At 36.9% G+C, this 25,057-nt stretch overlaps 1 protein-coding gene across 15 annotated transcripts in view; it reads right to left on the reverse strand.

Moving 5' to 3' along the window:
* ncam1a (neural cell adhesion molecule 1a) overlaps positions 1 to 25,057 on the reverse strand; it is a 260,638-nt gene that overhangs the window by 71,375 nt on the left and 164,206 nt on the right. For 8 of the 15 annotated variants that reach the window (XM_067375696.1, XM_067375693.1, XM_067375692.1 and 5 more), the window contains exons 2-8: positions 11,092 to 11,166; positions 9,818 to 10,027; positions 9,446 to 9,589; positions 8,074 to 8,211; positions 6,038 to 6,155; positions 5,006 to 5,166; positions 3,068 to 3,210 (exon numbers count right to left, since the gene is read on the reverse strand). In XM_067375696.1, the coding sequence (XP_067231797.1) occupies positions 3,068 to 3,210; positions 5,006 to 5,166; positions 6,038 to 6,155; positions 8,074 to 8,211; positions 9,446 to 9,589; positions 9,818 to 10,027; positions 11,092 to 11,166 (989 nt within the window). Of the gene's footprint in view, positions 1 to 3,067; positions 3,211 to 4,603; positions 4,646 to 5,005; positions 5,167 to 6,037; positions 6,156 to 8,073; positions 8,212 to 8,325; positions 8,403 to 9,445; positions 9,590 to 9,817; positions 10,028 to 11,091; positions 11,167 to 25,057 lie in introns of those variants that run through there. The other 7 variants (XM_067375689.1, XM_067375694.1, XM_067375687.1 and 4 more) reach the window with 2 other exon arrangements.

Here is a 25,057-nt window from a genome sequence, read left to right on the forward strand (position 1 = left end):
TACTGACCTGCTTAAGACATGCTAAAATAACAGACAATATGTTCCAAAATAAAAGTTTAAGGGCCAGATTTACTAAACGGGGCAATTCCAAAAAGTTCTGCGTGTGATATACTGACGACGTGAAAATTAAAGAACACAGATGCAGCTGGATCATTTCCATAATGACTAACGCAATCTGCCAAGAGCAGCACAAATTAGCATCTGGTTTGAGACACGCTTTTTTTGGCGGTAAATTGACTAGCACAAACCTTAGTAAATCACCTTGCATGATTCATTTAAATTCTCTACTTTAATAAATTTTGTGTCTGAAAGGGAATCTCCTACAAATTCATATGTAATAAGGTCAGCCGCAAAAGTAACGGTGTCCACGCCTTCTCTGCGCTAATTTTTCACCATGTGTCTTTAGTAAATCCTGACAGTAGTTTTTTAATGCCAAAAGAGGGCTTGCGCTGGCGTAAGCTGTTTGTAAATCTGGCCCCAAATGTGTTTGGTTGTTTAAACACAGTTTATGTCCTATCCTAACATCAAAATGAATAAAATCAAACATTGTTTACAAGACATTCACAAATGGAACAACCAACTTTCCAATGTAACCACTTTTGTAACCAAGATGCTACCAGTGCAAAACACTCATGAGAAGTACAGAAGTCACATAAGAAAGAGTCAAATATCAATTCAGAGCAGCATGAAAAATCAAGACTAAGATTATTCCTTACAAAGCATATTCGTCTGGCATTCTGAGCTTAGGATCAACAATAAAAAATGATCATAAACGAAGAAAGCCTTCACCGTACAGCTGGAAATATTTTTTTTTCTTTGACAGCTATGAATATTGGCTCGACTAGCCTGAGATAATACAATGCAAACGCAGGGAAGGATGCAATCTGGTGGGCTATTGTCACGCAAATATCATCTTCATAGTGAGCCAGATGTACAAGTAAACATAAGCTGCTTTTTCACAGCCCACCTATACAACATAGCCCACCAGCAGGAGAGCAAACTGGTCACTTACCAAGTGCTGGCATAAAAATAGGGTGACAAGTGGCATATTCTAATAATACACAAAGGATTTTATGTAAGGATTAATTCCCATGATGCCTTGTGCATTTGATGCATATAATTAAAGCATTTACTAAAAATGATTTGAGGCTTCAGAGACTTGTAAACATGCCTGGACTTCACACCTGTCTAACTGAGATCTGTGGAAGGACCGAAACCCACTTACAACAACCTCAAATTTCCCAAGCTAAGACTGGATATGTAGGATAGGTTTTTCTGAGAGAGGAGAAGAGGAAATCAAGTTTGAAGGGGGGCTCCCCATCAGAGAAGCAGATTCGAAGAATCCTGATCGCAGTACTATGATAAAATATGAAATTGAGTATTTTGAGGCTGTTAATTAGGTAGTGTGCTTGAGGTTCAGACTCCAGCAGAGCAGAGACCGAGCACTGGTGAGCCTGCTGTTTCTGAGATAGAAAGTCATTTACTCACTAACATAGGCCTACAGAGAACTCCCAAAAATGTGTATGGTATTGTTTTGACACCTCTAGAGCAAATGCTGCATTTTTTTATTGTGGTGATTAAATCATATTATAACCTGACATTTTTCAAAATATTGGTCAATAACAATACACAGTCTGTCCCTTAGTGAAAATGACAACATGCCTCTTCTGGGAATACTAACTAACTGGCCTTTTTGTATGAACATACACATACAGATTTTTATTTTTATGGAAAAGTTCTGAACAGTCACGAATGAACAGTCAAAAAGAAACAATTAATATACACTACTGATCAAAAGCTTGGGGTAAGAATTTTTTTTTATACATATTTTTTAAGAAGTCTCTTATGTACACCATGGCTGCATTTATTTGATCAAAAAATAGAGTTTTCTAGTTTAATATATTTAAAAAAAAAAGTACTTTACTCTTGTGATGGCAAAGCTGAAACAGCAGCCATTACTCCATACTTCAGTGTCACATGATCCTTCAGAAATTATTCTAATATGCTGATTTGGTGCTCAAAAAACATTTCAATGTTAAAACCAGTTGTGCTGTTTTTGTTGTTGTTGTTGTGGAAACTGTGATACTTTTTTAATAAAAGCATTTCTACTGATTCAAAATTTTTTTTTTTTGAAAAGTTTCAGCAAATATGTATATACTTGTCTGTATGTATGTGTGTTCATATATTATCATGAATAATATAAAGAAAATGTTATAGCAAGAACACAGAGTGGGCTGCAGATAAAAATACATATAAATATCAGTTCCCACTCAAAATGTAGCTATAGGATCAAATGGATAAATTTGATTTGTTATATGATGCGTTTTATAATTGATTACAGTGTGTATAATCAAGCTCTGAGTTTCAGAAAGATACTGTGTACAGACAATTCAAAAAAAACTTTTTTAAACATTATAAATTTCTTTACTGTCACTTTTGATTTACTTAATGTGTCCTTGCTGAATAAAACTATTAATATCTTAAAAAAATAAAAAAACTGTACTGACCTCAAACTTTTAAACGGTAGTGTATAACTAATGAAACCTTATCAATGTATAGCTAATTATTGAAAATTATATTCATCAGATAAATTTAACAGCTCAGAATTACTCATTTTAATTGAAGCCAAAAATGAGCTCCCCCTTTTTTTTAACTGAACATGATAAAAGTTTGATTTGATTCTAAAGCAAGCCTTTCATCTGGCATTTCAGTACAGCTTCCATGGCTTATCAGAAACTTTTTTGGCAACCATATTTAATTACTAGACATGCATGATTGATGCAGGTGTCACTTAATAATTCTTGAGGTAAATCAACGGATTCTCTATCCTTCTTTGAAAGCAGCAGAACAGGTGCAGTCGGTTCCATTACACCACTCTTTTTTTTCTTCTTAAATCAAGCTTTTTCTCATTTCCTCTCTGATTGTAAAGAGACTGAAACACCCACTCAATATTATGATAGAAATAATAGTCAAATATATACAAATTTCTACGGTTATATTGTTCCAACTGGCATATTCTAGTACCAAGCCTTTTGCCCATTGACCCATGATCCCTCAACCTCAGCACCTGCTCATTCTCGGTGAAGACCCGGCGACCGAAGCTCCAGATGATGTTGGGGGTGGGGTCACCTGTGGCCTCGCATGTCAGTGTGATCTGCTCCTCCAGTTCAGAAGCCGTCTGGTTTTCTAGGAACGTGATCTTGGGTTGCACTGTTGACACACACATACACAACAACAACTAAAACATTGACTAGAAAGACCCTCCTAAATGAAAACAAACAATAATTTTCCTCTTGTGCAATTACTGAGCCTTTACAATGGTTGCAATACCAAAACAGTGCTCTTAAGTTGATGAGATGAGAGCGCTGCACTGGCTGGGCACTTTCAATATTTAATCAACACATTGCTATATTTTATAATTCAAAAGAGGAACTTTTGTTTAATGAATGCAGTGGAGTAGTACTTTGGTTTACTTTATTTGCCTAGGCTCTCATCTAAGCGATATGAAGCCCATGGTGGCTGGAAGAAACTTCCCATGATGGGGAATAAAAATATTGTGATTGTAGTTTTGAACTGTGACATAAACATTTCAAAACTTGCATTCATTCAAATTTGATATCAATGATAAAAAAACGAAGACATAAAATCACACTGAAATGGCAGCTCTCAGGTTCAACAGTGTGCTTAAACTATAAACTAGGAAGCTAGGCTTTTTGTTGATAGCGATAATTACAGTTGAACAGAAAGTGAACTGAGCGAAAATGAATTCAGTTCTCATTGTATTCACACCTATAAGATTGTCCTGGATGTGGATGTGATAGGGTTGTAGTCCACATTCATTGACACTTTCATTGCAACATTCAGTTTTCCATTTAAAGATGCTATTTATATATTTAATAATTATTAATTATTTATATAAATCAGTGGTTTCCAACCTTTTACAACACACAATTCTTGTTTGGTTGCCCACACAACCAAACAAGAATTTTAACGGACCTGTCAACAGATTGTGTCACGTTGGTTAATGATGACTCGGTTGCTCTAGCCTTTATGTACATAAATCTGCATATTTTTGTCCTGTCCATTGCTTTTGCATAACTTAGCACTGAACACAATCTACAGCCTAATACAAACACCTCTGATTGGCCATTGCGTTCAAGAAATCAACAGATATGACTGTGCTTGGCTACATTGCTCAACACTGCAAAAGCACGTTGTAAATGAGCCTCAAGAGACTCTGGTACATAACAATTAGACCTTATAATAAAATTTGGTGTTGTTTAGCATTTACCAAGCACTGTATGTCAGGCTGAAAAAAAGAAAGTTGCAAACAGAGATCAGGCTTGACGTGAAGCTTCTTCCAGTAAAATAATGTGTCAAGCTAAATAATATAATATAAGTTAAAAAATGTACACAGAGCTGTAGCTGCTTGTTCTCCACTCCCACACGTGTGAAGACTAGTGCTAGATAGACACTACTGTATTTTCTTTCTTTCTTTCTCTCTTTCCTTTCTTTCTTTCTTTTTCTTTCTTTCTTTCTTTCTTTCTTTCTTTCTTTCTTTCTTTCTTTCTTTCTTTCTTTCTTGCTGAAAATTTATCCTTACTTGAAGATGAAGAAACATCTGCATTTGTCCTTTTCAGCGACCCTGTTGATAATCATTTATCCATGTTTAAGTCTGTTGTAGCCTACAGTAACTGTATGCAGCAATTTGTAAAATAACTTTTTGCAATGCTGAAAACACTACGCCATTAGCCCTAGAGTATACGTGTAGTAGATGACATTATAGATGACATAACTTTGAAACACGCAGTGCATACAGTTTAGATATTCAGTTAATAACATTGCAACATGTCGCGGCTTAATAATCGCACAAGGCCATAACACGATTTAGATTTTAAATTGATTTATTGTACGGTCCTAATGAAGAGAACATTATAATGGTAACTCGTATGTACACTTGTTTTCGTTTCAGCTTCAACGGTAATGACACAATTCTTTCGCTTACCAAACACACTGAGTGTGACTTCCTTTCTGTTCTCTCCAGCCTTGTTTCTAGCGATGCACTGGTAATCTCCTTCATCAAGCTTATTGACGTTTTTGATGGTCAACTCTGACCCATCTTCATTCAGACTGTACTTCCCATTGGATTCCAGCACGATATTAGCTCTGCAGGACAGAGAGAGAGAGAGAGTAGTGAAAAATAGAGAGGATAGGTTTACTGTTTGGCCTTCGAGCTGTTAGTTGCTCGGCAAAGTCATGAATACATCATCTCCGCATACACCAGAAAATACAGAGAGAAAGTGTGCCTGCCCATGAAATGGATTCTTCATCCTGCAGTGCACAGCTTCTCATGATGCTGATAGTCCAGGATGAAGCTGGTGAAATAAAAGCAGATCTGCTTTGTCATCTTCGGTTTCTTGACATATCCCTGTCTCTCAGCCAATATAAAAGCTGTAAATAATGTCTGAAAGCCATAAACATGAAGCTGATGGGCTTTTTTATTTGTAAGAATGCTGTGTGCGGCATTTCCCTGTGACACTAAATCAGTCATGCAAAGTTTGGATCCAAATACCTGTTCTTTTTGCTTGTAACAGCAGCAATTGAGCGACATTTTCAAATGGCCCCCGAATGACAGCACTGTCAGTGAAGGAGGGAAATGAATGAGGTTGTGGTGAGCGCTCTTATCCCTCCTTCTCCCGAGGCAAAGCTCAGACCTGATGCGATCTCGCCCTCTCATTCCCGCGCCAGTCACGACTTGGTTAAAGAAGTCATTGGAGTTTTGAGTTAAAGCCATACTGAAAGCTGCCAGCTGCCTTAGCTGCCACGGCTAACGCCAGCTGAAAGGATGAAATGGTGCCTCTGCCATTCACAGCACTTTTAGTTTACAAGCTTCAATAACTCTGATCCCTCTCCCTTCCTGGATTGAGGGAAAAGCTTAACTTTCCCTACAGAGATTTGGCTGAACTTTTTCGGTGCTGTTTTGGCACAGACAGATAAAGGGGCCGCTAAAAAAGAATGGGTGAGAAATGACACGTACCGTGCCCATGTGACTGTGGGTTCTGGGTAGCCATCTGCGTAACAGGCCAACGTCACGGCCTGGTTGATGTCTGCAGTGGCATTAAGCTCAGTGTAGCGGGTCCTGATACTTGGCTTAACTGGGAGAAAATGAGAAAGGTGAAAAGAACATTCTGGTAAATACTGACATTAAAGGGACCGATCACCTCAAATTGACAAAAAAAAAAAAAAAAAAATTCTGTGGAGCTCATTTTCTTTTAATGAGGAGGCCCATCTAAAAAAACAAAAACAACAACAACAAAAACTAAGAAATAAATAAAAAAATTATAAAAGTTAAAATTATATCAATTATTATCATTTGCTTTGTTTCTCTCTTGTAAGTTGCTTTGGATAAAAGTATCTGCTAAATGCATACATGTAAAGGTAAATAAACTATATAGTACATTGTAAAGTTTTCTGATCCCATTCATCACTAAATAACAGCGTAAATGTCACGTTGTATCATTATGTCATGTAAAGTCATTGGTTGCCTTCAGAACTCTTGGAATACAGTGCACAAGTCTACTTTAATGGTCTTCTTTGGTCTACTGGTCTACTAGTCTACTTTAATGGTACATTTTTGTCCATTTTTGAGCTTTTTTCTATTTTTTTTTTCTTTTTGGGAGAATATATTCCATTATACACAGCATTAAAAAAAAACATCATTTATGTATTGTTTTCTAAAAAAATCTAAATAAAATACATGTACTTAAGCAAAATAAGATTATAATCTATGAAAAATTCTTGATTTAAGTTTAGGCATACATTTATCATGACCTGGAGGTCGTGGGTTCGAGTTTCAGTACGGACAGGTAATAGTAGGTGGGGTGGAGTGAATGAACAGCACTCTCTTCCACTCTCATTACCCACAACTGAGGTGGCCACCTAACCCCCAGTCGCTCCCCAGGTGCCGCAGCAAAAATGGCTGCCCGCTGCTCTGGGAGTGTGTTTACAGTGTGTGTGTGTGTGTGTGCACTTGGATGGGTGAAATGCAGAGCACAAATATTGAGTATAGGACACCATATATGGCCACACATGACGTCACGCCACGCCACTTTCACATTCATGTTTCACTAAATTTATTTAATTAAAGGGTTAGTTCACCCAAAAATGAAAATTCTGTCATCAATTACTCACTCTCATGTCATTCCACACCTGTAAGAACTTCGTTCATCTTCAGAACACAAATTAAGATATTTTTGATGAAATCTGATGGCTCTGTAAGACCTGCATTGCCAGCAAGATCATTTCCTTTTTCAATTTTTTTTTTCAGAGAAAGCTACTAAAGACATATGTAGAACAGATCATTTGACTACATTGGTTCTACCTCAATGTTATAAAGCGATGAGAATATTTTTTGTGCACCAAAAAACAAAATAACGACTTTACTCAACAATATCTACTGATGAGTGATTTCAAAACACTGCTTCATGAAGCTTTGAAGCTTTACGAATCTTTTGTTTCGAATCAGTAGTTCAGAGCACCAAAATCACGTGATTTCAGTAAACAAAGGTTTGTTACGTCATAAGTGTTTCGAAATTTCAATAGTTCACGTGACTTTGGCAGTTTGATACGTGCTCTGAACCACTGATTCGAAACAAAAGATTCTTAAAGCTTCAAAGCTTCATGAAGCAGTGTATTGAAATCACCCATCACTAGATATTGTTGAATAAAGGCACTATTTTGTTTTTTTTGGGCACACAAAAAGTATTCTCATCACTTTATAATATTAAGGTTCAACCACTGTACTAACATGAACTGTTTTAAATATGTCTTTAGTACCTTTCTGAGTATTGAAAAAGGAAATGATTTTACTGGCAATGCAGGCCTCACTGAGCCATCATATTTTATCAAAAATATCTTAATTTGTGTTCCGAAGATGAATGAATATTTTACCAGTGTGGAACGACATGAGGGTGAGTAATAAATGACCAACTAATTGCTGTAAATGTATATAGACTCTGTGCTCCCGTGTCATGTGAGGCAAAAGAGCAGGTGTTTCTGAGATTGAGTCCTCACCATTGACAATGACCTTAATGACCCTGAGGTCGATTTCTCCCCGGGCCATGATGCGGCCCTCGCAGGTGTAGTCACCCTCATCTGTCTTTTTGATGCCGCGGATCTGGAGGTGGTTGTTGCTTAAGACCTTGAAACGGACTGTAGGTGTGAGATAGAAAACAGAGAGGGAGGAAAAGTGAGAGAGGAATCAAAATGAGACTGTAATTACTCTTGAGTAAGATAAGGAGACCATGTTAACGAGCCTCTCATTACATGCTGGGCAGCAAAATGACTCGCTGCACATCTTCTCCCATATAAAATCATCTTTATGGGCTTTTCTGCAGTGCTATCTATATTCAAGACGCAAAGTAAAGGTGCACATAAAATTTCAACTCTGTGGAGACAGTAAAACAGTAAGACAGTACTGATATGTTAAAAACAATGAAAACACAAATCTAGCAAGATAAAGCACAGCTTTCTAGCCTAGAAATGTTGTAAATGGAATACTTGATTACTATTTAGTGTACACTACACAGAATACAGTATACATTGGCTGGCATTTTTGTTTTTAAGTAGTATACTGCATAAATGGTAAGAGTAGTACACTCTAAAAAATAATTAAAAATAAACCAAGTTGGGTTAAATATGGACAAACCCAACCCAATCTATTTTGGGTTAATTTTAAGCCAGCCAAATATTAATTTATAATCAATATTTGAGGTAAATAAAACTACCCAACACGTTGGTCAAACATTTAACTCAACTGCTGGGTCAAACACAACCCAATAGCTGGGTTTGTCCATATTTAACCCAACTTGGGTTGTTTTTAAAGTGTGTGTCACATAGACAGAGTGTTTTATGTTGTACTTTATCCGAACTACAAGAAACATCACTCAAACAAAAAAAAAAGAGCACAGAAGAGGTTAATGAGAGAAATGTGGAAAAAAATGTGTTATTTACATAAAGCAGTTTGGTTTTCAAGCTCCGCTACAATTAGTGGTTTTGGAGTGAAAATCTCATCTAGCAGAGGACTGAGTTCACGTCTCACAGCGGAGAACTGCGGTCACCGTTTCTTCCAGCGGTCTCTGAGGGAGGAGCCTTTCGAGTTTAAAATAGTTTCATCCAAAATGAGGCTTGAATCGACAACCAAAATGGTGCAGATGAAAACAGCATAAAACTTTGAGTACTTGAGTTCTCTCAGTAAAAATACAGGTGCTTCAGTTTTGCTGTTTTCATTTTCACAGTGCTAAGAGAGCTCACACATGATTTTGACAGGAAATATGAAAGTAAGAATGGGAGAGACATGAAGATATAACTATAAATATGAGGATAACACTGGCGGAATGAAAGAGAGAGACTGAAAGAGATCTGCTTGTGGTACTGCAAGTCTTACCATCAGTCTCAGGCTGGATTCTTGTCTTTTTATACTTCCAGATGATAGTTGGGGGTGGTGAGCTGATGACGTCACAGATGATGTCAGCATTATCCTCCTCATTGAACTCTTGAGGCGATGGAGCATTTTGGAAAGTGAGTTTCTCTGAAAAAAAAATTTGAAATGGACTTCTTAGAGCATCTTGTCCCACTCTTGAAAAATTCCTGTTCTTGATCTCTAGAAAGACTCTATATTTATACTGAGAAAGACATTTTTTTTTTTTGCATTGCATTGCATTTCATAGAAAGGTAAACTATCCCTGAAGGTCAATAGTTAAATAAAAACAATACTTATAATAAATAACATTTTACTTGTATTTAATATGTTACTTACGGAAAATTTTTACGATGACAGTGCCCTGAGATTCCTTGTCCCCGCTTTTGGCCACACACTTGTACATGCCTGCATGGTCGATGTTAGCATTGTAGATTGTAAGTGTCGACGAGGATTCGTCATTCTTGCTGACGCTGATGTCTGGTCTCCCTGGACTGAGTTTTTCCCCATTGGGTGCAAACCAGTCTATTTCCTTAGCATCTCCAACAACTGGAAACAGAGACAGACAGAAAAACAGAGAGAAGACACTATGACAGAGCGTCAGCTCATCAGCTGCAAGACAAATTGCACTTTTGCCTTAAATGCATTTAAACGGCCTGTCTACTCAAGAATTTATCTTAATCTGTGTGCATTAGTGTATTCAAAATCCATCTCCATAAACTGACTCAAGAACAGAATTGGACAATATTGCTAAAATCACATTACTTCATATTGTGACTTCATTCATATTACTGTACATTACATTTCCATATTTTGCATGTTTTATAACAAAACACCTTCATAAAACACATTTATCCACACCTATGTTTACTATAACATGTTCATATATATGTTACATTTCATATCTTTTAATATTTAATATATTTAACATAATTTTGATATGAATTTAACATTTGAACATCAGAATTTTAGATCAGAATTTTCAATGATTCACTGACAGACAGTTTGAACCGATCCACGGAAATGAACAACTATCATAAATGTTGCTCTTTAGAAATAATTACAACAACATTAATTAATGATGTTGCTTAATTTTATATCTGCAACAAAAATATTCATAATATGTATTTAGAATTTTTAATATATCATCCAGTGCTACTGAAGGACACACTCAAGATGGTTAATGTGCCATAAAATATTTCACAAAACCCATGAAAATACCTGTAAACCAAACATAATATAGTCACATTTTCTTTTTTTCTCCTTTTATGAGTCCTCTGAATATTTCAAATGTTCCTCATTTATAATAGAAGTTGTTTTTGCTTTTCATCTACCATTATTCCTTAACATTACATTTTTTTCTGTACCAAAAAATCAAGGAATAGAATTCACAAACTGATTCGCTGCAAAAGTCAGAGAGGTCAATGAATTTATCTGCAGTAAATAAGCACTTCAAAGCTTTAGTCAACCTCTCCCACCCATCAGATTGAAAGGGCTTGTTTAAATGCATTGAAAAGAGCAGTAACAGCAGGTTTGAAATCAAAAGCACTTCATGAAGGTTAAATGTGACGTGACCCCTGATATGTTTCATCACAGGAGGGTCATCCTCCTACCTTCACACAAAAAGAATTTGGACTCTCCCACGCTGATCTCTCCTTGGGCTGGAGTGATATCCACTTGCAAAGCAGCTGGGGAGACAAAGAGACAGAGAGAAAAACATATTTAGAAATAACCAAGATACAATACACCAATCATACAAGGAAATGTGCAAAACTGTGTATTTTTAAAATCAACTAGGTAGTCGGTTCCCTGAATGATGAATCAAATATCCTTTGTTATCATTTCATTAGATGTATATTAATAACTGTATTAAAGGGGTCATGAATTGAGAAATCAAAATTTCCTTGAGCTTTTGACATATAACAGGTCATTATAACAAGAAAATACTGTAAGTTTGAAAGAAAGCCCAGATTGTGCCTATTTATTACGTCACAGATAGGTGAAAGATCGCCTCTGCAGAAGAAGATCAATGAGTTAAAAAACGATGCTGTGATCCCTATCACTACCATTATAAAGTTTGGATGCGTCGGGATATTTATTAATATTTCTGCGATTGTTTTCATCACAAAGATGAAAGTCATATAAACCTAGGATGGCTTGAGGGTGAGTAAAGCTTGGGCTAATTTTCATTTCAAAGTGAACTAATCCTTTAAAGTCCCCTGATATTTGATCTATGACTTTGGGAAACCTAGTGTAGTTGGTTATCATCTATCATGACCTATTCCTAAATTATACCCATACACATTTGTACATGTTCCTCCTACACATCCTAACTGAAGCTTTTCAGCAGAAAGCTTCTCTTTGCTATTTAATTACTAAGGTAATTTACATAAAATCACACTTTTTTGTCTTGAAACTAAAAGAAGCAGCATATGCTGTACATCCCCAGTGACTAGGTCTGCCAACCAATTAAAACGCACTCCTGGGAAGGATGTTGTCAGTGGGTGTTTGAGGAGCACGAGGCCGTGCATTTTTGGACCTGAAGAAAACAACACGTCAATAGCGTTGGCTCTTTTCCAGCTCTGTTAATATGGCAGACAGAGATGAGTATGTACTGCGGTACAGAAACGGGTGCGCGGGGTGGTGGCATACAAGAACAATGTGCAGTAAACCGTAGCCATGGTAACCCCAAGTACTGTCACAAACGCTTATTGAAAAACCCCAGTGTTAGGCAGGATGATTCTCGGACTAATATGACAATTAGGGCTCTGCACTATCAGAAATACAGTGAATTATAGGTCTCTCGCAAACTTATTTTCCACCCACAATTACCTAGGGGTTCTGAACTACACTGATATTTCATAGTGGTACCTTAAGCTTCAATTTTCCAGTTTAATGGAAGGCACTTGATGGAGCTCCCTGAACATTTTCTTTCGTGTGCAGTTGGGGACCGTAATGCCGTAAATGATGGCATATTAGTTTCCAGATATGAGGCTAATACATTTCATCTTCCTGCATCAACTGCGGTGAATGAGATGAGCCCAGGCAGCAAGCAGCCATTAGCTCCACGAGCAATGGATGCCATCACACCCCAAGAAAAGGCAAACTACTCTATCTCATAGGTGAAGCTGTACCTACAGAAAAAACAACTTCTGATTGTTTCTTCTGTCAGAAGAATCACTGCAGGCAGTGTCATTGAGCTTGTCAGTCATAAACACTATAATTTGTCAAGAATTTACAGGAATGCTTTGTTTCCTGTTTGCAACTATAGAGGAATAGACCAAGAACCAAACTCTTTGTTGCTAGACAAAGAGCAGGAGAAATACCAAGCGAGTGTCTCAGAGCCAGCAAAAGCTATGTAAGATGCAACCTGCAGAAGCGACATGCATGGTTGTTATTCTCACTGGAACTATATACCCACTGTAGCACAATAAAGCCAGTTATCCTTTTCCCAGACCCATATTTATAAAATATAGACTTCTGGGAATCCATACTCTGGTCTCATAAGACCAAGTCAATAATTTTGCATCTAACAGCATCCTAAATGTTATGGTGTTGCTAGAACCCTGAACACAGACCTACAGACCCGTATTTCATCATAAAGCTCCAAGATAGAAAGTGTCATGAGTGGTTGTGTGAATATTTGCTCTAGTATCTGCAGTCAAGCAAAGAACATCTCTATTTGTTTGTGTCTGTATATGAAATGCAACTAGAAATATTTGCTGACATTAAAGTACCGTGGGAGGAAACAGTGGTTCTGTCTTGTTTGCTCAAAATGAATTTCCAGACAGTGCGCTTACACTTTCAGCACATATCGAAAAAGGAAAAATGTCTTCATAATCAAGTCATAAGTGCATTCAATTAGTACCCCAGCTATATGACTTGCTCCTATCTTATCCATATATTGTGTAAATATATTGTGTAAAAAACTCAAGCAGAAAAAAAAAAAAACTTGCACCAGGGAAAAGGCCAACATATTAAATTTGCCTACGACTTAAGTTGTTTGTTCACTGAAAGCATTTACGCTTAAGAAATATTCCAATTTCCACTCAAAAACACCAGAGCTTTTGAACAACTCAACAAAAAAAAAAAAAAAAACACAGACCATGAGAAATCCGGTACAGTCATGATAGTGTTATTTTTAACTTCTTTGACTTGGTAATGCAGTCTTGAGGCTGTATATTGAATGAAGCCAAATGTTTGGACTCCTTGTGTAGTGAGTGTCAATACAGCAAAAGTGCAGTGCTGTGTCCTTGTTGAGAGCACAAGGAAGGCAAATGAACACATAAAACACAATAGGACGACAAATCGATAAGCCTAATTACAAAATAAATCCGAAACAGCTCAGCCTTAGAGGTGGTAACTCGCTGTGTCGCCAGCATGATCATCTAGCATCTTTTACTCTTAATCTTCATAGATAACTGCAGGCCACTTAGCAAAATTAGCATATCATATCATGATTTGACAGATAGAATATACAGCACAATAACAATACAGATGCAAACAGACTAGCAAATGAGGAGAGTGAGTTAATATGCTAAAACTCTGTGAGGAAACTCTCAGTATTTGTCTATGTCCAAACAAGGTGTAAATGTTTGGCTGGTTAGCACGGCCCTGGCAAGCTACTGCTATTGAGATGAATGGGAATGCTAACCAATATCTTTCTACAGGTATTATAGACCTTTCTGGGCCAAAGGCAGAGTAATATTATAAAGCAATAAGCAGCGAGAAAGAGCTTTAATTTTCAAACTGTTTCCACAATAAGCCTGAACAAATCAAATGTAGCATCTTGAATATGGGCTATAGCTCTCTTACAATGCTATCTTTCAAATGAGGAACATATATTACATTGTGTATCTACATCCAATCTAATTTCCTCTTGACTTTACGATCACATATTTCTGCTCGTGAAATCCTGCATTTATTAGATGTCAAATTTTCTATGAAATGTATGTATTAGTCTTTGACAGCTAATGAAAACAACTCTGCATTTTCCCAAGTTCAGTGATGTGTTACCAATCCGTGTGTTTGCATCTGACACAAAGCTACATCCTCTACATTAAATCACTATATTCATGTAAATACACAGCTGCTGCAATTCATCTCCGTACTCTGGCGAAACATGCCAGCAAACATGGTGTATTAATCCCTGTGTAACGGAGGCAGAGACACTGATGTTGGCAAAACACACGACTATTAATCACAGAGGCTTCTCAAAGACTTCGAGGAGATGAGCTGTCCACACGTTGACGTGTGCCGGACGTTGGGTGTCAACTCGGAGAAAGCTTACATTTCTGTGGGCCAGATTAAAGAGATTCTCCCACTGACAAACTTTCCTGACAGCAAGTTTATTTTTACCATTCTGCAGAAATAAGGTGCTTTGAAATGCCATGTCAGGCGAGCTATGAAAGGAAGATGAAAGAGCATGGGCAAACTCTGATATGTATGATGTCATTCCTTCTCAGCAGATTTAAGGCTAGCTCAAACACGTTCACACACACACACACACACACACACACACACACACACACACACACACACACACACACACACACACACACACACACACACACACACACACACACACACACACACACACACACACACACACACACACACACACACACACACACACACACCTGGTACAAAGCATGGAGTTGCTGAGTTCCACCTCAATTCATTTCAAGACATGATTTTATTAGACACACCACTAGGTGAGGTGCATCTGAGATTGAATATGAATCTACTTCTCCATTCAGAATTTTTCCCAGGTTGTCAGTGATTAATGATTTGGTAATATTCATAAATTATGGGTAGACACCTGTTAAGTGTCTGTTTTAGCCTCTACACATCCAATGGTTTACATTTTTCATTAAACACAGAGATCAGTGTGACAGCTACATAATCAAAGTGAACCATTTCATTATATAAGATGCCAACTGGAACAGAATGTGATACTAGTCCAGTCACAAACTAATGACTCTTTTAAAGGCATAGTTCACCTAAAAATGAATATTCTGTCATCATTTACTCACCCTCAAGTTGCTCCAAATCTGTTTGATTTTTTTTCTTCTTCTGCTAAACATAAAAGAAGATATTTTGAAGAACGTTGATAACCAAACAGTTGATGGACCCCATTGACTTCCAAAGTGTTTTTTCATATTATGGAAGTCAATGAGGTCCATCAACTGTTTGGTTACCCATATTCTTCAAAATATCTTCTTTTGTGTCCAGCAGAAGAAAGGAATTCATACAGGTTTGGAACACCTTGAGGATGAGTAAATGATGACAGAATTTTCATTTTTTGGGTGAACTATTCCTTTAAAGAATCATTCAAACTAACACACAACTCAAGCGTAACGGTTAGTTCCTGTCCTTGATTCTGATTGGTCAACAGCTGTGTTTTATTTACAACGAAACATGGCTATGACCGCTTAACCCAACGGTTCTGTGTATCACTACACAACACCCTTAGCAACCACTCTTAGCAATGTAAACTGTTTGTTCTCAATTTATATTGTTCATTGAAGCTTACTGTATTATGTAGAAGAGTGTTCTGAGAGAGAGAGAGATCGAGTGAGCGAGTTTATTATTCAGATTTAGCATTTTCCTTCAGGTCAGTCCTATGTTCATAATAACAAATCTGTTTAAATGTCCGATGTATCATCTTGTATCATCTTAAGGGGCTTTCCCATGTTTGTCATCATTTGTCAGTTGCGTCTTGTTCCATGTTCTCTACAATTCAGTCTTTTCAGTGTAAAAGTCTTTGCTACTGACTGAACACTCATAAAGATAATCTTTGCTGCCATCTAATGGCATTATAATGTAACTTCTGTTGCTGTTCACGATCAGGGACTATTTTTTTTTTCCGGCGGAAGGAAGGCTTTTAGTTAAAGTTTATTTTAATGAAAGTTGCATTGATACATATTTTTGGCTTTAATATTTGTATTGTGTGGCAACCGTTTTATGAAAGCAATAAGGTACTTGAGGATTCAGCCGTGACTTATTCACGATACAGCACTAGACTTGAATACCTTATTGCTTTTATAAAATGGTTACCACACAATACAAATATAATATAATATAATATAATATAATATAATATAATATAATATAATATAATATAATATAATATAATATAATATAATATAATATAATATAATATAATATAATATAATACATTTAATAATATAATATAAGTTCAAAAAAGTTTGGGGTTCGTAACATTTTTTTATGTTTTTGAATGAAGTCTCTAAAGTGATACTTAAGGGAGATGCAGATTTCAGGGGTTCATGTTTTTCAGAGATCTGCCGCACTGACCAATAGAAAGCTGTTTGATTTGAAAGTGAGTTCTGTGAGCTGTGCTTCATGCATCACTATCCTATTGAATATATGCAATCAACATTTTTGACCTGTGAAATTTCTTCTTAATTTAGCTAATGTGACTGCACCATTATTCTAAGGCTGCATATAGAAAGTATTGGAGAAAGGAACAGCATTTATTATTTTGTGTAACATTAAACGTTTTGTAACATAAATCACTTTTGATCATATTGTCTTTGTTGGATAAAATAATTAATTTCTTTACAAAAAGAAAAAAAAAAAGAAAAAAGTACTGACCCCAAACATTTTGAACAGTACTAAATTACAAAATATTGCATTATATAGACTACATATCTCTCACAAACTGTTCCATCCTGTGCTCATCCATGTCTGAGGATTTCTGTGGTGAACTATAATTATGACCATGTATTTCTTCTAATACAGTGGTTAATTTGATGTTGGCAGTAAATGAAACAGAGAAACTCCATGGAGAACAGCTGCTTCAGCTTAATATTTCACTTCTTACCCAACCAGCCAATGAAGGAAACAAGAATCTCTGGGGTGGCATGTCAACTTTGAACTCCAAAAACTTCATGCACCACCCTGCAGGGGCCCTTGGCAAGTTACTATGGAAACTGGAGGGCCTGGGATACCCTTTAGGTGGAACTTTTCCAGCAGATGCCAACACAGAGGGCGTTCGGGGTGAGAGAAAGTTATTGGATGGCCTCATTACCACGCTGATCATCCGGTCCAATTGCGCCGACTATTCCAGTTCCAGCATTTGTCTCAGTCTATGCATGCATGATATGTAGAGAATGCAGCATTAACTTTGTCTTTAGGCAAGGGGGGAAAAACACCTGCTTATATTTTAAAGCGGTCTGACTTTAAGGCAATTACAAAAAGTAATAACAGCTTAGGGAAAAGAGTCATAGTCATAGTCCACTGTTTTGTGATTTTCAAGGTTACACGGCACCATATTGTAAGAACAGATTGGAGAGTAGTTCTGAGGTTCTATTTTAACACTCCGTGATCCAGAGAAATGCAAGAAATAAGTGACTAGCAGCTACTTCATCACTTTCCTCATATTTTGGGCAGTTCCATCCCTCAAAGTTTCGCAAAAACATTGATTTCCTTCGTCAACTTACTAGGGGCAAAATCAATGAACAACAACGCTCCATTCAAAAACAATTACAAACATCCACAACCAACATTTGCACCATCCAAACTATTTTCAGAAGCTCTTCATCTCTGAATAATTAAGCACTGAATCAAAGCAGAACATCCGAACGTAAATGAGAAATTACACTCCAGGTCCACACTATGGAGAACCAACAGATGTCCATTAATGACGATTAAAGAGATGTGTGAGACAGACAACTGAATAAACAAAGCCTCTGACATGAAACTAATTATTTGAAATGTTTTGCTTTACTTTGAGAAGTTCACAAGTGTTGATGAGAATGCTTGTATGTAATACCAAAATCCATAAAACTAATAGGATTATAGACAACATAAATCCAACATAAGTATGAGCCTATGCATGTGGACAAAGGAAGTGACATGTTTAATCCACACTTAAAAATTCTCCATTTATGTCTAAGAGGGCTACATGATACATGTCTTCTTTTTAGAAGATATTCTGTTTATCCCAGGATCAAAATGCTACTAAACCTGAGGGCAGCATAAATAAAACAGCTGTGATCTAGAAAATAAGTAGTATTGTCGACCTTCGCCTCAGAGGTATGTGTAAATGCTCTCCCGGAGTTGATGGTAGACGGCAAAGTAGCAACCAAAGTGCAGAATAAGAGCAAACGTCCATCTCAAGGACCACAAAGCAAGATAAAGCCCCCTGTGCTTCTGACCTGCTGCTCCTACACCTACATTGATACATTTAAACTTTACACAGACAAACAGGCAGGACTCTTACCAGGAATTACAAGCTTATGATGGTGGGAATGATGACAGTTGGCTTTAGAGCAGTGGTTCTTAATCTTTCTGAATTTATGGCGTCCCATTGTCCACCACAATATTTAAAAGCCCAATGACTTTTCCAGTTTTTCGTGATTTAATGGATTATAGGATAACGATTTAAAACATTTTCTACTTATCATTTTTACCCTATAAAATATTTTGTAGTGTTTTAGAGTTTGGCATAACTAGAAAAATGTATATTCATTATGAAAATACCCATGGATTTAGAAGATTTAATTAATTTACATGACTTTTACAGGTTTAACATACTCCAGTAATGTTTGTTTTATTTACAACATTGAAAAATATATTTCTTTACAGTGTAAATCCATGTTTTTCAAGACAATAAAAATACATATCTTGAGTTGGCTTACTTAGTTTTAAGTCATCTTGAAGCCCCCTTAGAAATTCTCTTGTATCTTCCTTTCTGAAAGGTAATTTTAGAGAATAACCTAACCTAAACCTCTTAAACCAACATAGTTAGCTGGTCTCTTAAAATGTGTCTTCACTTCCTGCTAAAAACATCAGCTGCCATCAGCAAAGGTTATGTTAAGGATTATCATCTCGACAGTAGCAGTGGCCCTGTTTACAGCTGGTATTAAGAAGCATTTTCATTAATCAGATCGACACTAAATACAGGTGGAAACAGTGTCTAAACCATTTTTACGACCACTTCCAGAGGTAGTTGGAAACGCATTGATTTCTTAGTGTAGACGCTCATGTGGTCGGATGCATTTGAACAGCCACAAATGACCACCTTCTGTCCGCCTACTGACCTTATGGGTAAACATTATGGGAAGCGCAACTGCCAGAAGAGATTTAAACTTTATTGGCTAAGGAACTTACACTACAACATTTTTTGTGCAGACGACAATGTTGTCAAAACAATGCCCGTTCGCATGGATACATGAAAATGATGAAAAACGCTGTATTATGCATGCTGGGCCAGTAGTTGGTGATGTTACACACATAATAGATTGAACATATAATATAAATTTAAATGAACTCCCAAAACGCATAAAAAGTTTTACGCTTTTTTGAAAACGGTGTTGTGTAAATGCCTCCTAAGTTTGGTCTGAAGACGAAAAACATAACAAGCACAATATTCTTTCACTATTCCTGGTTTCTAACACCCACTCACTGCATTCGTGTGGTCTTGAAACTATCAGAGCAGAAACAACACTGTATCTGGTCGCATTCATATGTAATTTCCGCGAGCTTATTTCATCCATTAGAACAAAAGATCTGAAAAAGGCCATACATTTACCTGCCCATAGACTCTCCCCTCAAAGAAATCAGAACAGCTTGAAAAGTGGACAATAGAGACTGATTAAAACACTAGATGTAAATGGGAATGTATGTTCCTTGTCTACTTGTGAACCGATCGACCAAAACACATCTTGATACCAGGTGTAAACAGGGCCTTATTTGTTACAATAACATCAGTTGTCAATTTGCAGTTATAAGTTCGATAAGCATCATGTGTGGAACCAGCCTTATTATGTTGGCCAATCAAATTGTACCTGTATTGGCGGGGATACCCATATATATATTGGGAGTCCAGGGAAATGGGCAGTGTTGATTTATGCAGTTCACTGAAATGTTCAGTTCATGCAGTATGTTCAATAAACGCATTGTTGTTAAATAACATTGTTGTTCCCTCTCGTGACATATCCACAAAAATATACTACTGCCACGAGTAGCCAATGCCACCATCATAATAACGGTGAAGTGAAATGTGCTCTTTAAAAGCAAAGCACGTCTTCGGGATGATAAATTAGACCACTCACTCAAAGGCTGCCACAACGTGTAACTAACATAAATTCAAATGACTTGAATATCCCTTGCCAAAAACAAGTTCATTTCATTTACATATGTTATTACCCTTAATGGTGCAGATGCCCCACGATCTACAGCATCAGCTTGAAACTTGAGGGGCACCTCCCACCACACAGAGACTGAACATTGCCTGCAGGATACTAATTGTACTTAATGCAGATATGGGTGAATAAACATCAGAGAGATAGAACTCGCTCTCTGACTGGTGATCACACAGACAGGGCTGAGGAAATCTCATCTCCCTCACTGTCCATTTACTTTTAACTCTTTCAAAATCGACAGAATTTTCCATCATTTATGACACAACGCTTCCCCGCCATTGAGGGAAATTTCGCTGTTATATGGTAAGGGGCGCTATTACACATCTTCTGAAAGAGTACCGAATATCTGGTCCAAAACACAAGTGAAGAAGAAGCAGAAACAAGCAAAAGAAGAATTGCGAACGCACATGTAAAATAAAGCGATCATCAAACACTAAACAGCATATAAATCAACACTGCCTAACATTATCGAATGAAATGTGGACTCAGGATGTGGTATAGGACTGTGCAAACTTAGGGGGTGTTGATGGACGTGATCTACCCTATCTATATTTTATCATAGTTCTGAATGCGATCTGGACAGAGTCTTTGACAAAAACAGCTTTTTGTTCAAAACGCTGCTTTTTTTTATGAAACATACCCACATTTAAGTGTTGATAAAAAAGAATGCATGAAGCAGAGGCTCTGTTCTTATTTATCTATTGTATGTTCAGATATTCATTCAACAACAAAATATTCTGGGGGCCATAAACATTTTGTGTAAACTAAAGTGCATTTTTTTAATATGTTGGCAGGGAAAGATATCAGCAGCAGTTCACCCAAAGAAAGATTAAATAAAAACAAAAAAGTTTTTTTGTTTATTGATTATTCATTCATGTGAGTATTTGTATGGTTTATGAGTAAATAATAACAACAATAAAAATAGTTTTTATTATTGAATAACATTTGATTATCATTAAAAGTTATTATAAAATAATAATAATAATAATAATAATAATAATAATACATCATGCTGATGTTGTTATTTTCATGTTAAGGACAAAAAAATGATAAATTACCAATATTACAATTCTACAGAATTTTATTTTTAAGGATAAAAAACAAAACAAAACACCAAGCAACAACAACAAAAAAAAAAACATTTTAAATGCTAAATGTGAATTTTAGTACCACAACATTATAATGTACCATATAAAAATATATATATATTATTTCCGAAATTTGCTAAAGATTAGATTTTTAATGCTTTATTATTCATTTAGTTTATTATTATTCATTATATTTGATCATTATTTATTTATGCAATGAACTGCTTATCGGTATCGACCAGCATTTTTAAATTAAATTGTAATTTAATTATATATATATATATATATATATATATATATATATATTTTTTTTTTTTTTTTTTTCAAGGTGAACTATTCCTTCAAGCAAGAATAAAAGAACAGGTTGAAGTATGGTGAAGTATTTGGCTTTTTCCAATGTATCAAATGTACCGCAATTCTGTCTGTGAATGAGCAAACCAGATGCAGTGTGCTCGAGGTGTGATATCAGCTGGAACAGTAATTAAACAGAAAAAGATTATGTTGTTTATGAGGTGGGTGGACTGATGCAGGTTGCTGGGGAGAAGACAATGTCTCAGGGTTCAGTGTGTGGCTGTAGATCGTCCTGATGGCTTGCCTCTCACTGTGGGACCTTGAGCCACAAGCTGTAATTAAAGTTAATTGACTTACTGTTGAAAGTCATAGAGAACAGGTGCCCTGTTGCAGCACTAGCGGAAGATTAGCCATCCTTATGATTCCAAACCTGCTCGTCATGTACACTTGCTAAATCCACATTGGCAAGGCTTTGCTACTTAATCTCAAATTTAATTCGAAAAGGAATGATGGCAAGGAACTGAAATAGCCTGGTCCTGTCAGATTGAAAAGGCGTTTGATCTGCACAAAGACAATTGCAATGTTCTGAGTGAGCTCATTGTATCGAGCCAGTTGAGGCAGAAAACTCCTCCCTCGGAGATCAGCCCATGTAAACCAATTCTCAACCTCCAGTATCACTTCAATACCCAGCAGCTCATGTCTGGTCTCATAACATCAGTTTGAGAAGCTAACTACAACTTTAACCAACAAAACGGCCGTCTGTCTGAATTGAGAATTCAACGGTTCCTCCAAGCTAAACTCCTAGTAAACCCCGTCGAGAGTGTCTCTCCTGCAAATAAATACCCAGCATGCCATTTAGCTGAGCGTGTAATTTGTTTGCGCTATGGACCGTGGTCTCTCCATGTCCCTCAGCGCCGATGAAGACAGAGGAGCACCGGGCAGAGTGATGGTATGTCCGGTAATCCTGACTAAGCCGTGTGGTGGGGGATTGAAGGGTGCTGGGGTGTCTGATGCGGCAGTCTGTCAGCTGTGCCTGTCTCGGGCTAATTACCATCCTGCTTTCAGACCAGACATGGCGTCTGGAAACCGGCCAACAATTCTAAGCACACTGCTGTCCCTCTCTGACCCCCATAAGCATGCTACCACGCTTATATTGAAAGGCAGAAAATGGGCTGTGTAAAAATATTGACTTTCCAATTAATCGTGACCTGCATTTCAGGGATGTTCACCAACAAATGACTCTTTTGAGCCAGATCTTTTTTGCTAAATCAAAAACCCGAAGAGCAACCAGTGTAGTGAGAATCACAAAAAATAAATAAATCATGCTTTAGGTTCTTTTTACTAAATCAAAATCATACTGTGCAACCAGTGTAGTCTCATTCATTTAGTTTTGAGTCAGTTCTTTTAAATTAATCAGCAACATGGAGTGTAGTGTCTGATTCATGAACACGTGACTGTTTTTAACAGGGCCTTTAAAAGGATTAGATCACTTTAAAATGAAAATTACCCCAGGCTTTACTCACCCTCAAGCCATCCTAGGTGTATATGAGTTTCTTGTTTCTGGTGAACAATATCTGAGTCATATTAATAAATATTCTGATGCATCAAAGCTTTATAATGGCAGTGAACGGGACCAACGAGTATGAAGCTATAGAAAGCCCATCAATCCATTATAAACGCACTTCGCATGGCTCTGGGGGGTAAATAAAGGCCTTCTCAAGCGAAGCGATGCATTTGTGTAAGAAAAATATCCATATTTAACAAGTTCTAAAGTAAAATATCCAGCTTCTGGCAGACCGCCTTCTGTATTCAACGTACGAAAAAAGCACAACTGTCACGATGTCAGTTACGCTTTTTTCTGTAAGTTGAATACGGAAGGTGGTCTGGACGTAGCATTAGCTTTTGAACTGTGCGAGGCGTTACACTTTCTTCGTAAGTTGAATACGGAAGGCGTTCTGGCAGAAGCTAGATATTTTACTTGTTAAACATGGATATTTTTCTTACACTAATGCATCGCTTCACTTCAGAAGGCCTTTATTTACCCCCCGGAGCCGTGTGGAGTACGTTTACGATAAATGGAAGCACTTTCTTGAGCTTCATACTCGTTGGTCCCGTTCACTGTCATTATAAAGCTTGGACGCGTCAGGATATTTATTAATATAACTCCGATTGTGTTCATCAGAAAGAAGAAAGTCATTTACACCTAGGATGGCTTGAGGGTGAGTAAAGCTTGTGGTATTTTTCATTTTAAAGTGAACTGATCCTTTAAAGAACTATTCAAAAGTCTCAAACAATCAAGAGCTTGTGAATCAGAATCGGGAAATGTGTATCTGATTTACAAGCTCTTGATTGTTTAACGAGTCTTTTTTGAACTATAATTGAAAACTAGACAGGACGTTTTATATGTTATGAAGTCATTTTGCTGTACTTTAATGGCGATCCTTCTATTGATTTGGATCTAAAAACACATTTTTGGTTTAACTACTCTGGAAAGGCTGCAGTTTATTTTTCAATGAATGATTCAAAAATAAATGACTCTCATTAAAATATGGAAGCAATTATGTGGCTACCTATTCTTCAGGCTGTTTATGGAGGAACAGTACAGATTAAGGACCTCACAAAAGGCTGGGCAGCAATGTCTGTTTTTAAAATACCAAACCCTCCTGAGGGTCTCTGCTTGGAGTTAAAGCCAGAAATTGTAGCTCCCATTCAGTCCTAAGCCCCACTCAGGTCTCTTAATGATGAGCCAGGGAAAACAGACTTGAGCTTTATTCTTTATGATTGGTGCGGCGAGTGGAAGAGAATGCTAGTTGAGTTTCATTCTCATGGCTGTCTGGGGGCATCCGTGTCCGGTACCAGTAAACCTGCCCCAGTCTGATTTCCTCTGAGGGCTATGAGACCCAGGAAGTGTCAGATTGCTCCTCCCCTAACTATACTGACAGTCCTGAGCTTACAGTTATGGAGAAGTACGATTGCCAGTTAAAAAAAAAATAAAAAAAATCTTTAATTATCTTTTTTTTTTTTTA

This window comes from Chanodichthys erythropterus, chromosome 22 (genome assembly GCF_024489055.1).
Source record: "Chanodichthys erythropterus isolate Z2021 chromosome 22, ASM2448905v1, whole genome shotgun sequence".
Lineage (NCBI taxonomy): Eukaryota > Metazoa > Chordata > Actinopteri > Cypriniformes > Xenocyprididae > Chanodichthys > Chanodichthys erythropterus.